This window comes from Rutidosis leptorrhynchoides, chromosome 5, assembly GCF_046630445.1.
Source record: "Rutidosis leptorrhynchoides isolate AG116_Rl617_1_P2 chromosome 5, CSIRO_AGI_Rlap_v1, whole genome shotgun sequence".
NCBI lineage: Eukaryota > Viridiplantae > Streptophyta > Magnoliopsida > Asterales > Asteraceae > Rutidosis > Rutidosis leptorrhynchoides.
In genome coordinates, this window is record NC_092337.1 from 125,333,179 (window position 1) to 125,353,320 (window position 20,142).

Genomic DNA, 20,142 nt, shown 5'->3' on the forward strand with positions numbered 1-20,142 from the left:
TACAAGTAGTATTAGAGCATGGTCTAAGGGATTTAGGCGACTTGAGATAGGTGCCTAGACTTAAACTTTATTTGCGTATGCATTTTATGCGGGACTTGTAGGAGACGGGTCGGACCGGGTTGGGTTAGTGCCTGTGCTTAGGCGAACTAACTTGATAATAATTGTTTTATTTTACGTTTGCAATCATCAAGCGAGATAGACGTTGTACTAGCAAGTTGATGCGACGTGCTCACGTAACAAGACTAGCTACTATTGTTACGGGTTCAAATTGTGTCAAACAAGCAATGTACAATGAGTATTGAGTAAGATGAGGCGAAGTGGTACGTATGTTTTTTTCGTTTGTTTCGTTGTCTAACTTATTCCGTTTTATAGAATGAAGATGAGAAACGGGTACGATACCGATAACGGAGGTACGAGCGAAGACTCCGAGTTCACGGCTAAGGTTGAGGGCATCTTTAAAAGTCAAAGAGCGAGATTTCTCGTGGACGTCAAAAAGGTCTTTCAAGAATCGGTTGATGAGCAAATAACTGAGTTAATCAACGAAAGAATGAATGCCGCGATCGAAGAGGCATTCGAGGCTAGAAACATTAATCATCATGGTGAAGGGGGTGATGGTAATGGTGGACATGGAAGGCGAGACTTCCATTACAAGAACTTTAAGGATGCTCAACCTCCTATGTTTAATGGGGTGAGATATCCGTTGAAAAGTACATGTTGGATCTCCGACATCGAGGGGGCTTTTCGTACCGATGAATGCCCTCCCGAGAAGAAGACAAGATATGGTTCTAGTATGTTGCGTGAAGAGGCTAAGTTGTGGTGGGATGATAAAATTCAGTTGTATGGCGAAGAACAATGTATGAGCTTGTCGTGGGAAGAGTTTAAAAAGGAATTTTTTAAGGAATACCGAACTCGAGCCGACCTTAATAGAATCCGGGACGAGTTGGGAAATTTGTGACAGGTTCGATGGACTTGGTTACTCTCAAGTCTACCTTCTTATCAAAGACTCATTTTTGTCTGGAGTATGTGGGTAATGATCACATGTTGATGCAAGATTTCTATCGTACTTTAAGCGATGAGTTGAAAAGTAAGATTAGTGGGGGAATGGCTAAGTCTTTTGAAGAGTTGTTTGAGTTGGCTCGGGGTTTCGAACTGGAGGTCCCAAAAAGAAGCGATTTCTCTCTCTCTAAGAGAAAATTTGAAGGTTCAAGTCATTCGAACTTTTCAAACAAAAAGAACAAGAATGGTTCCGAAAGTGTTAATAGCGTGAAGAAAGGTGGTGCGTTGAGTTATGGACCCACGTGTTATAATTGTGGGAAAAAAGGGCATATGGCTCGGATTGCCTGAAACCATCCTCAACAACAAAACTTACTTGTTTCTATTGTCAAAAAGAAGGACACCGAAAATCGGAGTGTCCCGATTTGCGTACCGATCAAGTCAAGAAGCTAGAGAAAGCGGCGAGTACGGCTAGGGGACGAAACTATTTGATGACTAATGATGAAGCCAATCAATCCAATGAAGTTGTCTCAGGTACTTTTATGGTTAACTCTAACCCGGCAATGATACTATTTGATAGCGGTGCTAATTTATCATTTGTGTCTCCACGATTTGTGCATAAGCTTAATAAACTGCTAGCTAAGTTGAGTCATCCGGTAGAAGTCAAAATAGCGGATGGTAAGACGGTGCTGGGGGTTGACGTGTGCAGAGATTGTAATGTTGTGTTTGGTGCCGAAACCTTTAAAATCGATCTTATCCCGATGACTTTGGGTGGTTTGATATCGTGGTTGGTATGGATTGGATCGACCGTTATAGAGCCGATATTTCATGCCATGAAAGTTCATTCGTGTAAAAGCCCCAAGTGGGGGAGAGTTAATTATTCATGGTGATAGGCGTAGGAGACTTGTGCCATTATGCGCTTATGCAAGGGTACGTCATTTCCTTAGTAGTGGTGGCATGGCCTTTCTTGCTCATGTAGTTGATACTCGCGAGGAGCTACCACCCATTCGTGAAATTCCGGTGGTTAATGAATTCGAAGACTTAAAACTCCCTATCGTTTAGCACCAACGAAAATACAAGAGTTGTTAAATCAAACCCAAGAGTTGCTCGAAAAGGGTTTCATCCGACCGAGTGCTTCACCATGGGGCGCTCCGGTTTTATTCGTGAAGAAGAAAGATGGTAGTATGAGGATGTGCATTGATTATCGGGAGTTGAACAAAGTGACGATCAATAATCGTTATCCATTGCCTCGGATTGACAATTTGTTTGACCAACTCTAAGGTGCGAAATATTTTTTAAAAATTGACTTACGGTCCAGCTATCACCAAATGCGGGTCCGTGAGGAAGATATTGAGAAAACGGCTTTTCGAACTCGTTATGGGCATTTTGAATTTGTAGTTATGCCTTTCGGTCTTACGAATGCACCGGTGGCATTCATGGATCTTATGAACCGAGTGTGCCAACCTATGTTGGACAAGTCGGTAATTGTGTTCATTGACGACATACTTGTCTATTCTAAGAGTATGAAGGAACATGAACACCATTTGCGCGAAGTATTGAAGACATTACAGAAGGAGAAGTTGTATGCTAAATTCTCCAAGTGTGAATTTTGGCTAACGGAAGTACAATTCCTTGGCTATATTGTGAATAAAGAAGGCATTCAAGTAGATCCGGGGAAGATAGAGATGGTAAAGAGTTGGGGACAACCGACTACGCCTACGGAAATTCGAAGTTTTCTCGAATTGGCCGGTTATTATCATCGGTTATCCAAGACTTCTCAAAAATCGCTTCTCCATTGATGAAGTTGACAAGGAAGAACGCGAGATTTAATTGGAAAAATGAGCAAGAGATCGCTTTCCAATTGTTGAAAGAGAAATTGTGTCAAGCTCCGATGTTAGTATTGCCGGAAGGAATAGAAGATATGACGGTTTATTGTGATGCCTCGTTAAATGGGCTCAGGTGTGTTTTAATGCAATAGGGTAAAGTCATCGCTTATGCCTCTCGACAATTGAAGGAAAACAAAAAGAGGTATCTGACTCATGATCTTGAATTGGCAGCGGTGGTTCATGCATTGAAGATTTGGTGCCACTACTTGTATGGTGTAAAGTGTACGATTTATTCAGACCACAAGAGGTTGAAACATCTCTTTGACCAACGAGATTTGAATTATCGTCAACGTAGATGGATCGATGTGGTAAAAGATTACGATTGCGAAATACTTTACCATCCGGGTAAGGCGAACGTGGTCACGGATGTGTTGAGTCGAAAGAGTCAACATCCGGCGATACGAGTAGGATCGTTACGCATGACTATTACTAACGACTTTCTTGTAAAGTTTGGTGAAATACAAATTGAATCTTTTGTTAACAACAAGCATGAAGAACGAGTCATGGGGAAAACAGAATCTATTACCTTAGGCCTGCATGGTTTGTTATCCTTTCAAGGAAGAGTGTGGGTTCCTAAAATGGGTGATTATCGACAATTGCTACTTTATGAAGGGCATAAGTCAAAGTATTCTATTCATCCGGGTGCAACAAAAATGTACCTCGATTTGAAGAAAGAGTATTGGTGGCCCGGAATGAAATGTGACGTAGTTAAGTATGTTGAACAATGCATTACGTGTTTTCAAGTTAAGGCCGAACACCAAAAGCCGTATGGTATGCTGCAACAGTTAGAAATTCCAAAATGGAAATGGGAGCACATTACCATGGATTTCATTACAAAGTTACCTAGGACGGCGAGGACTCAATTTGATACGATTTGGGTGATAGTTGATCGGTTGACAAAAAGTGCATTGTTTCTTCCCATTCGAGAAACGATATCGTCGGAGACCTTGTCTAAGTTGTTTATCAAGGAGGTAATATCGAGACATGGGGTTCCTATATCTATTGTTTCGGATCGGGATACTCGTTTCACATTTCGATTTTGGAATAAGTTTCACGAAGATATGGGTACACAATTAAAGATGAGCACGACTTATCATCCTCAAACGGACGGCCAAACCGAACGTACGAATCAAACGTTAGAGGATATGTTATGGGCGTGTGTTATTGATTTCAGTGGTAGTTGGGATGAGCACTTGCCCTCGGTGGAATTCTCGTACAACAATAGTTATCATACTAGTATCGGGATGCCACCTTATGAGATGCTTTATGGGCGAAGGTGTCGAACTCCTGTTTGTTGGGGTGAAGTGGGACAAAAGAAAATCGGGAGTACAGATTTGGTTTTAGAGATGAATAGTAAAATTGAGATGATTCGGGCTCGATTAAAGGCGGCGCAAGATAGACAAAATTCTTATGCCGATAAACGTAGGTGACCGATCGATTTCCAAGAGGGTGACATGGTGATGCTTAAGGTTTCACCGTGGAAGGGTATTATTCGGTTTCGAAAGCGGGGAAAGTTAGCTCCTCGATTTATTGGTCCTTTCAAGATCTTGGATCGTGTTGGTGAGGTTGCGTATAGACTAGAGTTACCCGAAGAGCTTGCGGGGATTCATAACATATTCCATATTTCCCACCTCCGTAAGTGTCTTGTGGATGACTCGACGTGGGTGCCGTTAGATGAGATTTCTTTGAATAACAAGTTAGAATATGTCGAGGAACCGATTGACATTCTTGATGAAAAGGTTAAGATATTGTGTAATAAAGAGGTGAGGACTTTTAAAATGCAATGGCGCCATCGAAAGGGTTCCAACTTCACATGGGAATTCGAGGAGTTTGTTTTGGTGTATCTTCCTGCTTGTCATGCGGCTTGGATTGCGAAGACGCAATCCGAATCACGTGGGGGAGAGTTGTAAGACCCGAAACCGATTTGTACATATTGTATATATATAATAAATGCTAGCTGAATGTCATGACAGAGGAAATGCGCGGCGCGCAGAACCTGCTGACAGCTCATCTCGTTTTTATTCCACTTTAAAGTGGGTATTTTGGTCTTTTCACTTTGGATCCGAATTTGAGGCCACAAAACTGGTCAAGGGTTATCCAAAACTCATTTACTCTCACACACCAACCTCATCTTCTTCTCATTCAAGTTTAGAGAGAGAGTAGAGTGAGAAAGTGAGATCTTGCGTGATTCAAGTGGGTTTTTTCACTAGATCAAGCTCAAATCTTGGTGTTCTTGCTTCCTAGCATCTCCTTCAGTGTTGTGGTAAATCTCTAAATCGAGTTTGAGGTTAATTTATGTTTGAAGTTCATAAATGAGATTTGTTTGTGTTTAAACCCTAATTGGTGCATGATTTGGGGTTTAGGGGTTGATTGGTTATGTGAAAAACCCGATTTGTTGTGTTTTGTGTTTAAAAGTTTAAGTTGTGTATTTTGAACTTGTAAGTGTCAAAACACTTGGTGAACTTGATTTAAAGAGTTTTGTGTGTGAAATTAGTGAAAGCTTGAGTTTGACCCATTTGGGTGTCAAAATGGATTTTGTGAATGAAATGGGCTAGAATGTATTTAAGGGTCAAGAGAGGTGTAAATGCGTATTTCGGGAACGCGGATTCTAGCCTTGAAGAATTTGGACCTTCGGGTAACATTAAAAGTGCAAATGGGTGGATATTGCACTTTGTGGTAAATTGGGAGGGTTGTGAGTCCAAGTGGATATGTGTTGACGATTGTAATAATGTAATAGGTAATTTCATTTGATGATCAAAGCGTGCGTGCTTACTTGCCCTCTTTTCTTGCGGATATGAGGTGAGTGGAATAATTATACGTATATATATATGGCGTATTTATTTGTGAATGTTATGGTATGAACCAACGAGCCGGTGGTACCATAACATGTATGTGATGAATGTCATGATGTGAGCCATGAGTCGGTAACATCTTGATATTTGGATTGATGCGAGCACCACGAGCTGGTAGTACAAGGTGTGAACCACGAGCCGGTAACACTAAAGTGTGAACAACGAGCCGGTAGCACTATAAAAGGAGGTGTGAACCACAAGCCGGTAGCGCCAAAGTGTGAACCAAGGAGCCGGTAGTACTATAAAAGAGTATGACTCAAATGCGTAGTGGCGTGAACCAAGGAGCCTGTAGCGTCATAGCATTACGTATGGTGTGAACCATGAGCCAGTACCACCATATGGTTAACCATATTGTGTTTGTTGATTGTTGTTTAGTGTATTATATTATATTGCGTTGAGTATATGCTAATGTGAAGTTGTTGATGGTGTACGAATTGTTAGCATTAAGAATATGATGATATGCTATTTGAGTTACAAGTTCGTATGAGGCATTTGGGGGATGGGATTGCAAATAGATGGGTTATATATGTGTATGTATAATTGTTAAACTCACTAAGCATTGCTTACCCCTCTCGTTGTTGCCTTTTTAGGTGCAAGTGTGGAGAAAGGGAAAGGGGTTGCCGGGAATTAGATATTCCCATGTTGGTTGCGTAGGCATAGCTTTTGGAAGACGGACTATTGTTTTGGGTAGTTTAGCCCCAAACCATGCTCACGTGTCGTTTGGTTTAAAACTGTCATTTAAGGGTCAAACTTGTAATACATTTGATTAAGGGCCTTCGTGCCTATTTTGTAAACTCGAAACCCTTGACTATGTAATTTATGTCGGTTGTTGAATGGGTTAACATTTAAGTGTTTTTGTTGAAGGAAAAATGGGTTTATACATAATATTGCCGGCCATCTACTTTTGTGTTGTAAAGCGCGCTGCGCGAATAGGTGTGCACCACGCACACGGGCTATCTAAGATACCGGTTGGCTGGTTTAGGTTCTGACCTGGAAACACTCTTTAGAGCGCGTCGCGCAGGTGTTTGCGCACATCGCAATTCCCTAGGCCAGATCACTGTTTTGCTTTAAAAAAATTTTTTTGTGGTGTGTTTGGTGATCGAAGTTGGGTCATTACAGGTTCACAATTTTAGTTAGATGGTTGTTGTTAGTGTTGATAATTAGGGGTTTGTACATATTTTTTAATTGTTGATAATTTTTTAGATAATTGTTATTTGATAGTGTTAATTTCGATTTTTGTTAGTTAAGTCAATGTTAGTGAGTTAATTACCAGTTAGTAACTTGTAATTTAGGTTAACAACTTGATAGTTAGAAACTTATAAGTTAGTTACTTGTTAGTTAGTAAATTAAATTAGTTAGAAACTTGTTAGTTGTTACTTTGTTTATGTTTATTTTAGTTTAATAAGTTAATGTTTATGTTTACGTTTATATTAGTTTAGTTGTAAGTTTAGTGATAAATTGTTTATGTATTGTGTATATTTTGTATGATGTTAGTTTAGGTATGTTAATTATTCCCCATCTTAAACCGTAGGTCACCCGTCCAGTATTAATTTAGAAATTAATTCCGGATTATCCCCGTTTTGGGACTGCTTTTTGAATGTGTTGTCTCAGTTAGGTTATGAGGCCGTGTATTTGATTTACTATAAGAAATATTCTGTATCATTTTCCTTTTGCCCTATGAATATGTGTTTCATACAGTTATTTGGGGGCTAAGGGGAAATGCTGCCAAATTTTTCTTAAATAGTACATCATTTATACGCATTCGTATGTGAGACACATTTTCAAAAAGTGGGTTAGGCAGCTAACCTTCTACACTCCACTTACCTTAGTTTAATATTTTACATAGTTAAAGTTTGATTGTGATTGACTATTAACTAATTTGTTGACTTAATATATATGTGATTTGTATATGTATGTTTATGTCATTTGTTACTTGTAATTTTGTAAATGCAGTAAATGTCAATTGATAAGAGTTGGACTACTTTAGATCGTTTTTCTAGAGAATTTTGGTCAGGTCTTGATTTGTTCATCCGTAGATGTAACGAATACCTTAATACCGAAGGAGAATGTCGTTGTCCATGTGAACAATGTGATAACCATGAATTTCACAAGCCAAAACCAATTAAAATACACATACATAAACACGGGTTTAGTGAACGTTATAAGATATTGAGATGGCATGGTGAAAATATCGTTATGCCACCGCCAACAGAACCTGTAATACATTAACCGACTGACTGATTGCATGATTTACTGAACGATCTTCGTGAGGATAGTACTTTAGATGAACAAACCATATATGACGATGATCCAATGAACACAACTAAAGCACCAAGTGCTAGATACGCTGGTATTAGCGAATTAGATAAACTTGACGAGACAAAGCTATACCTTGGCTGTAACTTTATGTCAGCGTTTAATTTTTTGGCAAAGTTGATGCACATGAAGGTATATGGTAAATGGACCAATACATCATTTGACAAATTGTTGCAATTGCTTACAACTGCATTTCCTTTCGCTAATATAGCTAAGTCTCACTATGAGGCTAAGAATAAAATGAGTGAGATTGGTTTAGGATACGAAGCAATCCATATTTGTAAGAATGACTGTTGTTTGTTCTGGAAAGAGAACAACAAAAAGGACCATTGTCCTGCATGTAAGACCAGTAGACGGAAAAATGAAAACACGAAGGGGAAGAAAGTTGCTCACAAGGTTTTGCGTTACTTTCCATTGAATCCAAGACTTCAACGTTTATATAAATCAAGTGTAACTGCAAAAGATATGGTTTGGCATGCTACTGGTCAATGTAAGGAAGAAGGTAAAATGCGTCACCCGGTGGATGGTACATCATGGAAAAAATTTAACGCACGATATCCAGATTTTGCAAGCGAACCTAGAAATGTTAGGTTAGGGCTGTCTTCTGATGGTTTTGATCCGTTTGGCAACATGAATAATGCTTATAGTATGTCTTCGGTCGTATTGACAACATACAATTTGCCCCCTAGATTTGTATGAAAGATTCTTCATTCATGCTGACACTGTTAATACCTGGTCCTAAATCGCCGGGTAAGGACATAGATTTTTTTTTACGTTCGTTGGTCGATGAATTGAAAGATTTGTGGTCTAATGGAGTCGAAACAAAGGACTCCTTTACGAACAGTGTTTTCAGTATGTGTGCCGCGGTTTTAATGACCATTAATGATTTTCCTGCTCGTAGTAATTTGTCTGGTTGAAGTGGTCAAGGCTATTATGCATGCTCTACATGTAATATCGACACTCCTTGTGTATACGTGTTGTCTAAAATTGTTTATTATGGCCATAAAATTTACCTGGAAGAGAATCATCCATTGAGACAGAGACTAGGCCTCCTCCTCGTAGAAGAACTAATGATGAGATCTTAGAACAACTTAGACCATTTTCTAGAAAAGCGTTGCAACGTGAACCGGGGAAACATCCGGAACATGGGGGAAGAAAAGGAGACGTGATGAGACAGTTGAGGGTAATTAGAGTAAGAAATCTATCTTCAACGAGCTTAGCTATTGGTCTAATGTTGAACTGAAACATAATCTGGATGTCATGCATATAGAAAAAAAATTTGTGCGAAAGTTTGTTGAATACTTTGCTAATGCAAAAGAAAAAAATCGAAAGACACCGTTAAGGCAAGGAAGGTGTTAAAAGAGTGGGGCATTCGTTCAGAGTTGTGGATGAAACCAACAGGTAATAATAGAAAAGGAAGAAAAACCTCATCCTAAGTACTCATTTTCAACTGCCGATCAAAGTCTATTTTGTCAATTCATTAGGGGTATTAAATTACTTGATGGCTATGGCTCAAATTTTAGAACTAAAGTCGTTGATGATGATACCAAAATATCAGGGCTCAAGTCTCACGATCATCATTTAATGATGAAACGGTTGCTTCTGATTGGTTTACGAGCTTTCTTAGACTCATTTATTTCAAACCCACTTATTGAGCTTTGTTTATTCTTTAAGCAACTTTTTGCTCAAACCATGAAGATTTCTGACATGGACACCGCCAAAACTCAGCTGATAAACATTTTGTTTTCGCTCGAGCAAATATTTCCTCTGTCATTTTTTGACATAATGATTCATTTGGTTGTGCATTTCCCTGAAGAGGCTATTTAAGGTGGTCCTGTTTACATGAGCTGGATGTATCCATTTGAAAGATACATGAAAAAGTTGAAGAATTATGTCAGGAATAAAGCTAGACCGGAAGGTTCTATTGCTGAGGGGTATGTTGCGGATGAAGCCTTAACTTATGCCTCAAGGTATCTTGACACTGTATAAACAAGATTTAATAGGTCAGACAGAAATTTTGACGCTTCAGTTTCCCAATGTAAGTGTTGACAATGAATATTGTCTATTATATGTGGCATGTGGTTTTAGTGTTGCTAATGTGACAACTCGGAAATTTATGACCAAATTTAAATTTAATCTTTAAATGTTTCCGACATGATAAGCAAAGTCTGTAATGTTAAAATCTCAAAAACTTTGAACTGTGTTCATGTATTCATTTACCCTTCGACTGTCCCCGATGATTCACGAACAATTATGTGTAAATAGACATGCATGAATATATATATATATATATATATATATATAAATATATATATATAAATATATATATATAAATATATATATATATATATATATATATATATATATATATATATATATATATATATATATGGGTGAATATTAAATTGAGAAATATTAATAAAACATTAAACGGTTTGATTGATATGAAAATAAATTATGAAGTCTATTATATGACTTGAGAACGTTAACAAAGTATTTGATGAATAATACTTTACATAAACGTATTAGTTTCAATATATGTTTATCAACGGGAATTAGAAGATAATATCAAATGATTGATTTATCAGATACATTATATGATTATGAGTCTTTGTTGTGAGGTCCACTTTGAATTAGGAAACCTTTCCTTTTTAACGGTATTCAGAATAAATGTAAAGTGATTTACAAGTAAGAACAAAAGTGTCAAATAACGAGAGTTAGACAAAAGTTAGTGGAAGACTAAATTACATAATAATCAATTGATCTAGTTTCAAATATACGAAAACGTTTTTCGATATAATAGAACTTGAGCATTTAAAATGTCTTTGATTAAATAAACGTGAGTTGGAATATTGGTTGTTGAATATATAGATAACTTGCAATGTATATTTGAAACGTGTTTATGTATATTAGATACATTTTATTTCAAATTAATTAAGTAAACGATTGTAACGCTTGCTTAGTGATTCGACTGATATTTAGATATGTCAATTAGTACGTTAAGAAGTTAAAATAAACGCTAGCACATAAATGAACTATATTTAGTTAAGTTTTAAAATGAAAACGTTATATGATATGATGATTCCTATTATGTAAACGATCAAAAATGTTACTTTGAAATATAATTAGTATTTGAAAAACTAAATATTATTAAATAGATATTTCAAAATTTTATAAATATTCTAAATGAATATGTATGTAAATATATATATATTTTTACCAAATGATAAAACATAATATTATAAACGTTTTGATTTAAAAATACTATTTTATATATATGTGTGTGTATATATATATATATATATATATATATATATATATATATATATATATATATATATATATATATATATATATATATATATCGAAACGACGATTTACAGAAGAAAATGACCATAACACTCAAATGTATAAGTTATACTTTGTGTAACATAATTTATCAATGATTTTAGTTTATATTTTGACAAGGGTACGAGTCACGTAACGTAAATTACAAGTTTTATAAGCGTACGAAACGTCGTTTGAAAAACCAGAACTTGGACATAAACCATTTTCCAACGTACGAACTACCGGAACTAAAATTACAATTTAACTATACACGTAAATATAATATAATATATAAATAATTATACAATAAATTAATTTTTTAAATATATTAATAATATAAGTGTCGGCAGCATAGTAAAAAGCAAATGTGACCAAGATCCCTTAGCCATGCGATCGCATGGCTCACCCATACAAACCCCATGCGATCGCATGGGGGTTAGGTGAGGAGAACATCTATAAAACGCGTTCGAGCTGGTCCAGTTTCATTCAAGTTTTATTCCGTATCAATATAACTTATAATTATTATCCTTATTATTATTATTATTATTATTATTATTATTATTATTATTATTATTATTATTATTATTATTATTATTATTATTATTATTATTATTATTATTATTATTATTATTATTATTATTATTATTATTATTATTACTACTACTACTACTACTAGCAAGATTAATATTATTATTAATCTTATGATTAAGAGTATTATTACTAGTAGTATTATACATAAAATACTACGACGAGGTCATGATCTAGTTATTTTAAAAATGAGTTTTGAGAGGGATAGAGCTAAGGAAACTATGGGTTAGCTAAGGAGGTTATGGGTATGGTTCGGGGGTATAGCTCGTAAGGTCAACCTAGTGTTTATCATCTCCGTTGCGTCTACGTACTTCCTGCAATATTGAATCACAATATTGATATGTGAGCACTCATAACTTAACTTATATATATTAATAGTGTATCCCTGACTAGTGCTCGAGTAGATAAGATTATGCATGCATGTATGTTTAATTTAGTCGTTAGATAGTTTTGATGAATCATGATTTTGATACATATGCTACTGAGATAAGGTATAGGATATGCATGTCGTTGGAAAGCTGGCGAAAAATTAATAACTTTTCATTTAGAACGCGTATGATTTTGATGAACGGTTTAGAAGATATAGCCAACTGAATTATCATTAATTTTAGTATTATTAATAAAATGATTATTATTATTATCGTCGTTATTATTGTCGTTATTATTATTATTATCTAATAATTATTATTAATATTATTATTATCATTATCGTTATTAATACAAGTATTATCATTAAAAATTGTTATTGTTATTATTATTACTATCATAATTATTATTAAGGTTATTTTTATTTTTATCATTATTATTATCATTATTATTATTATTATTATTATTATTATTATTATTTGTTGTTATTATTATTATTATTATTATTATTATTATTATTATTATTATTATTATTATTATTATTATTATTATTATTATTATTATTATTATTATTATTATAAGTATTAGTATTATTATTAATATTATTATAATACTTATTAGATCATTATCATAAAAACTGATATTAGAATCCTCTAATTATTATGAATAATATTATTATCATTATTATGAATACGATATAAAGAGAACTAAAAACTATTAAACAAATCAATTAGGAAATAATGAGTATAGGTATCATGATGAAAATAAAATATTGTAAGATATTGATTTAAGAGAAAAATATCGATTTCATTATTTTTATCATTATTATTATTATTATTATTATTATTATTATTATTATTATTATTATTATTATTATTATTATTATTATTATTATTAAAAGTATTATTAATATTAAAACTATTATTTTTATTAAAATTATCTTTTTCAATAGAAATATCATTCTTATTATAAAATATCATTATTATTATCATTCTAGTATTATTAATAAAATAATTATTATTATTATTATTATCGATAATATTAAAAAGTGTTGTTATTATTAAGATCATCATTGTTAGAAAATGTATTCATTAAAATTATCGTTTTATGAATAATATTAGTATTATTAATAACAACAATATTATTATCACTATTATTATCATTAATATGCTTATAATAATATTATTTATTATTAAAAATTATTATTATCATTAATAAACATAAATAATGTTATTATTATTATTGTTATTATTATTATAATTACTATTATTAAAATAATTAATATTATTATTATTACAAAATAATACAACTTTTGTTCATTATTTTTATTATTAGTATTATTTTATCAAATAAATATGTGATACAAAGATATTTATACCACACGTAATATAATTACATTAATAATACATATCACTATATTTTATGATATTAAGTGAACTTTATAAATTTTATTACTTAAGATATATAAAAGTATATTTTATTACATATAAATTTTAATATAAATTTTATTTATTAATAAATGATTTATTTTATTCTAATAAAATCTATTAAATATATATAACGACTGTATTTAAGTTATATAATAAACATATATAGATTTTGGAAGTCATTTTTGGATAAGATGACTTTTATTGACTTTTGCATGATAATCTCGAGCATTAGGATTGTGATACACTATGACCTGACCTAAATTGTGAGACAGTTATTGGCCAGCATATAAATATATATACTTAATATAGGTTCGAGAATCCGAGACCAACCTTGCACTTGTTCAATGACGCCATATGTATTTTTACTACGAAATACAGTATAGTGAGTTTCATTACTCCCTTTTTAAATGCTTTTGCAATATATATTTTTGGGACTGAGAATACATGCACTTTTATAAATGTTTGACGGAATAGATACAAGTAATTGAAACTACGTTCTATGGTTGAATGATCGAAATCGAATATGCCCCTTTTAGTCTGGTAATCTAAGAATTAGGGAACAGACACCCTAATTGACGTGAATCCTAAAGATAGATCTATCGAGCCAAACGAGCCCCATCCAAAGTACCAGATGCTTTAGTACTTCGAAATTTATCATGTCCGAAAGATGTCCCGGAATGATGGGGATATTCTATATGCATCTTGTGAATGTCGATTACCAGGTGTTCAATCCATATGAATGATTTTTATCTCTATGTATGGGATGTTTATTTATGAGAAACGGAAATGAAAATCTTGTGGTCTCTAAAAATGTTGGAAATGAATATTGATGATAAACTAATGAACTCACTAACTTTTTGGTTGACACTTTTAAGCATGTTTATTCTCAGGTATTAAAGAAATATTCCGCTGTGCATTTGCTCATTTTAAATATATTACTTGGAGTCAATCATGGCATATTTCAAAAGGCGTTGCATTCAAGTCGTTGAGTTCAATGAAGATTATTATTAAGTAAATGACAGATTAGGTCATTTATAGATTGGATATTATGAAATGGTATGCATGTCTGTTAACTTTCGATGAAATGAAATGTAACGACCCTGGAAATTTCAACTCTTAATTAATAATTGTTTTTATTAATACTTGTGATTTAATGAATGTATGTTATTACATTTACTTGTTACCGCAATTAACTTTGAATGCCCCGATTCGTCTTTGTGACACGCGTACATTACACGAATAATATTTTCAAGTATTATTTACATTCGTGATTGATTTTATTAATCATTTTAATTAACTAAGGTTGTTAGTTAATTACTTTGGCTTTTATTGGATTAACTTGAGAATTACTTGAAACTTGGGCTTTTATTAGTGTTAATGGACTTAAGAAGCCCACCCTACTTCTTTAATGGACTAGTTAGCCCATTTCTTTATGCAAGTAATACTTTCAAACATAACTAGATGGATTAAGTTGCATGGAGAATCTAGTTACAACTCTTTCCCATAAAAACACATCTATTAACCACCTTTCTAAGCTAAATACATGTAGAGACCTTGTGGACTTTTCTCTCCTCCCTTCCTCTTTGAAAACCAACGGCATCTAGGGTGTAGAAGGATTCAAGTTTTATTTTTTTTTTTGATTACTTATCACTTATATTCTCTACTTGTTCTCACTTCATCTTTCACACACAAAAATACTTCTCATTTCCTCCCAAGTTTTCTCTCAAATTTGTGAGTTTCTTTCAAGGTTTTTCTCCTTCTTTTTCTTTGTCAAAACCGTGACATATACATACACATTCATCATCATTTGTTTGTTGTTTACTTGTTCATTGTTGTTACTTTGTTACTTGTCTTTGTTAGATGTTACTTACTAGTATTAAAGAATCAAACTCTTTAGGTTGATTCTTCATTTATCTTGTATTTACAAGAACACACAAGAACTACACTTTCTAGTTTATGTTCTACATCTAATATTTTAAAAGATTGTAAGTTCATTTGTTGTAAGTCATACTTGTAATTCATGTTGTAAACTTAAAAGTTTACATTCTTAAAGATCAAGACTTTGGCTTGAATCTTTAAAGTATGAACAGCAATGAACTAGTTACTTGTTTATTTAGGTTATTTCTTCATTTTATGTACTTTAAAGTTGTGATCTGGTCAAGTATTACTAGTTAATCTTGATCTCATTTTTCTTGAACAAAAGTTAACTTGAAAGTTCAAGAACATGGAAGTGTAACTCTTTAGTTATAACTTCATACACTTGTGTTAGATTTAACTTAATAACTTTAGATCTAGACCTTTGGGTCTTGGATCTTCAAGATCTAACTAAGAACTATTTTCTACATCTTAAGATCTTGATTAGTTAGTTTACTTTCAAGTTTGTAGTTCAATATTACTTTTATATTTCATGTATGTGTTAAATCTAGGACTTTGATGTAACTTTAGTTCATCAAACTACATACAACACTTAATTGAGTTGTGCTACATATTTTAGACTTGTACTTGTGTTATGATGGTCAAAACTTGGTTAAGATGATGCAAACACATCAACTAGTTGTACACTTGAAGCTATATGCATCAAGGATGAGAACCGTGATAAGCATCGAGCACCAAGAACCACCAGAACCTACTGTTTATTGTTATTGGGTCAGATCAGTATGACCTGGGCTACTTTAAAGATGATTTTCAGATAGATCTGTTCGAGTAGATAACTTTTCATTTAGGACTCATCTTAATCCGAGTTACAGTTTAGGATTTATGGCCCTCCGATCGTCACTATGTCCTTTTAACGTTGTGCTGAAAATTCTGACCTACTCGTACTTAGACCGTCGTCACGGTCAAACGAAGACGAGTTTGCTTCTGGGATTTTTACCACAATTAGAGGACTCATATACGGAGCCATGTCCACTGGTCTCACCTTATTTCAGTAGGTATAGAGGCCGTGGTGACTGACCGAAGTCAGCCTTTGTTTTAAACTTCTTTCATTAACGAAACTTACTTTACACCTTTTGTTTGATGATGAATAATGATGACCCTTAAGACCTAATTTACATACATTTAAACCTATTGGGATGATTTACTGACTTAGTACTATTTGACTTAGGTTGAGGACTTTCCAGACCTACGTACTTGCTTATTTCCCTACTCGACTTTACCACTACTTTACCACTGTGAGTTATAGCATTCCTTTTTACTTTAACTATTTTGGGAATTGAGAATACATGCGCATTTTACGTTTTACATACTAGGCACGAGTACTTAAACTTTATATATGTGTGGGTTATACAACGGCATAAACATTCCCTTTAGCTCGATAACGTTTAGTCATTGATTTTTGAACCGGTGAACGCGAATCTTAGATATGGATCCATAGGGTTTGACATCCCCACTCGGGCTAGTAGCGCTAGCATTTAACGAGTGTTTAATACTTCGTAAACATACGCACTTGCCAAGTGTACTTTCAGGGGGTATAAACGTTAAGTTAGTTACCGAGTGCCCACGGTTGAACATATACTTTATCATACTGATTTGGATTACTGATTTAAACGCTTGTTGAAGCACTAAAATCTCGTAGCCTACCTTACATTACTGTTATACTTAAACAATAGCTCACCAACCTTTGTGTTGACGTTTTTTAAGCATGTTTTTCTCAGGTGCTTAAGGTTAGCTGCTTCCGCTGTGTACTAGTCTTGCTGTAGACACCCGCTGCTCTAGAGTTATCACCACATGAACTGTTTATCTTGCATTCATTACTTTAATACTTTGAACTATGATTTGTAATGACCTAAGGGTCACATACTATTATCTTTGCTTCCGTTCATAGAAGCATACTTTCGATGTAAAACATTTGACGTTAGTTATGACGTCACCTTTTATCTTGAATGTAAACGTAGTTTGAAATAGCATATAGTGTTTGACCTTGTAATGATCCTGTTGTTGATGATTCGTACACGATGGTTTTGTACGGGGCATCACATTTGGTATCAGAGCATTGGCTGTAGGGAATTAGGTTGCATTAGTGAGTCTAAGACCGACTCGAGTAGGATTCACTAATAGGACTAATCTACAACTTGCTAGTTTACTTGTTTCTGCGGAACTTACTGCATACTACTGTTTGCTTTTACTACTATATATCATATACTGATACTTGTTTACACTACTGCATGATAATATCTGCTTTCAATTGCATGCTACCGTGTTATATTACTGCATGTTACTGTTTACTAGTACTGCATGCCACTGCTTACTTTTACTGCTGTATGAACTTACTGCATGCTACTATCTGCTTTTAACATGTTACTTCGGTATGATACTGTTACTATTGCCATACTACGTGCTGCTGTAAACGATCTAGGCTGCTGTAGTTGTTATGCCAGATTACGCGCTTGCTACATGTCTATTATTCGCTGTACCGGCTTGGAGAACTTATCCTTCCCAGTTCAGAAGTTTTCCTGAACTCCTTTCCCACTCGTCTAACCCCTAAGAACTAGTAGTGTAATCTACCTGTTACTACTATTCCACCGTTCCAGAGATCGAAACATTTCTTCACGCAACCAGGGAGGAGTACCCCGCGGATTACACGCTCACTAATGTTGATCCTCAGAGGAGGAGATATGCGAGGACTTGTCAGAATAACCACACCCCGAGCTCACTCTAATTAGCCACATACATCGTATGAACATTAGAAGGATATTTAGTTCTGAAAGTTGACTTGTACCCTGCACGCTTTCATGACCGTCACTTAACTCTTTCGTTCTTCACCACTACTCGACGACCTAACAACACTTTTGTACTTAGACATTGACGCATGACCTACGGAACCTACGCACCCGCATCGAGAAACTGTGAGATTAATTATGTAGATCCTGTTTTGGGATGGCATAGATAAGGCACCGTTAGATGAAATTGAGTATAATTGGAAGTGATCACGTTACATTGACCATATGGAATGGTATTGGAATGAACGCACGATTTAGTACAATATAATGACGCCAGGCCAGCGTGATTATATTGAAGTAAATCATGCAGAAGTTCCAATATTACTACATGAGGCATATGGGGTGATCCAGGGAAATTTTGTCAGGAATCACTTAAGCATACACCTTGTAGCCTGTTAAAGGTAGGGAAAGAATAACCACGTAGCCTATATACTGTACAATAAGGGCCTTGATTGCAGAATTGAAAATCCGAAAATTTGTTATAGATATCGACACCCTGGATATTTAATGAAAAGGTTCTCATATAGGAAAAACTTTAAACTTACTCGCGGTGAAGCAATCGTTATGGAAACTTGCATGGATCCTGATTCTTGTTAGGGTACGTTTCGTCACAACGTTTTACTGTTTCGGAGTTGTTTAATACTAGAATGATAGAAACCTTACATCTAAGAACCTTAGCATTATGAATAATAAACCATTAACAACCATGGGAATTAAGTATTCTATAGGACCAGCAAATGGTAAGCTGGTAGAGATAGATGAATAATTTTAGGTAGTACTTTAAGATTAACAGGTGGGTCATTTGGAGATGACCTCATATTAACCAAACTTGGGAGTTTAAATGTAGTAGATGAAAAGGATTAGTTACCCACGTACAGGGATATGTTATTTGAGAAGATTGATAGAATTTTCACAGTAGTATAATAAGATTGGTTGGAATGAACCTTAAGATTAACTTAACACCCATCAATGTTGGAAATTGGATGCGATAGTTGGGATGAGCTTTAAGATTAACCTAATACTCATCAAGTTAGGAAGCTTTGATGAAATAGTTGGAACGAACTAACTTTCAAGGATGAAAGTGAAGGATATTTATAGTAAGGAAATTTTTCGTATATCTCGCGAGAAGCCAAAAGCCATCTGGGTTACTACAACAAACCTAAATCCCACAACGGAAGTGGGAAGGAATAACAATGGATTTCATCACTAAGCTACTGAAAACAGTAGGCGGTTGGAACATCATCTGGGTTATTATTGACCATCTCACCAAAACTGCTCACTTTCTAGCCATGAAAGAAATCGATACAATGGACAAACTTGCACAACGATACTTAAAGGAAATTTTATTCCGTTAATTCGGTAATTCAAATTCTATATTAAAGATTACCCAAGAATCTCATTTGACACTCATTCTTACGCAACTCTAAATCCTAATTTATTACGAGGAACTTCTTATTCGATGATAACCACAACATCATCCTTCTTACTTCGATATTAGCCATACCAGTTCGAAATTTTCCTAAAATCAATGAGTGGTTAACTCTCATCCTCATACTCTCCCATTCGTATCTCACTTATAAGCAACAACTTCACACTTAAGCATTTTTGTTCAAAGGACTTATGCCCTACTAATAGTTGTCAAACACATATAAATTCAATGGTTTTT

At 34.3% G+C, this 20,142-nt stretch overlaps 1 protein-coding gene across 1 annotated transcript; it reads left to right on the forward strand.

The window, feature by feature from the left end:
- The first annotated feature begins 5,435 nt into the window (after positions 1–5,435).
- Positions 5,436–9,874, forward strand: LOC139849001 (uncharacterized). Its single transcript, XM_071838678.1, has 6 exons — positions 5,436–5,555; positions 5,617–5,678; positions 8,008–8,740; positions 8,846–8,913; positions 9,068–9,230; positions 9,449–9,874. Exons 1-6 carry the CDS (start codon positions 5,436–5,438, stop codon positions 9,872–9,874), a joined length of 1,572 nt encoding a protein of 523 aa, XP_071694779.1.
- Positions 9,875–20,142: the final 10,268 nt, after the last annotated feature.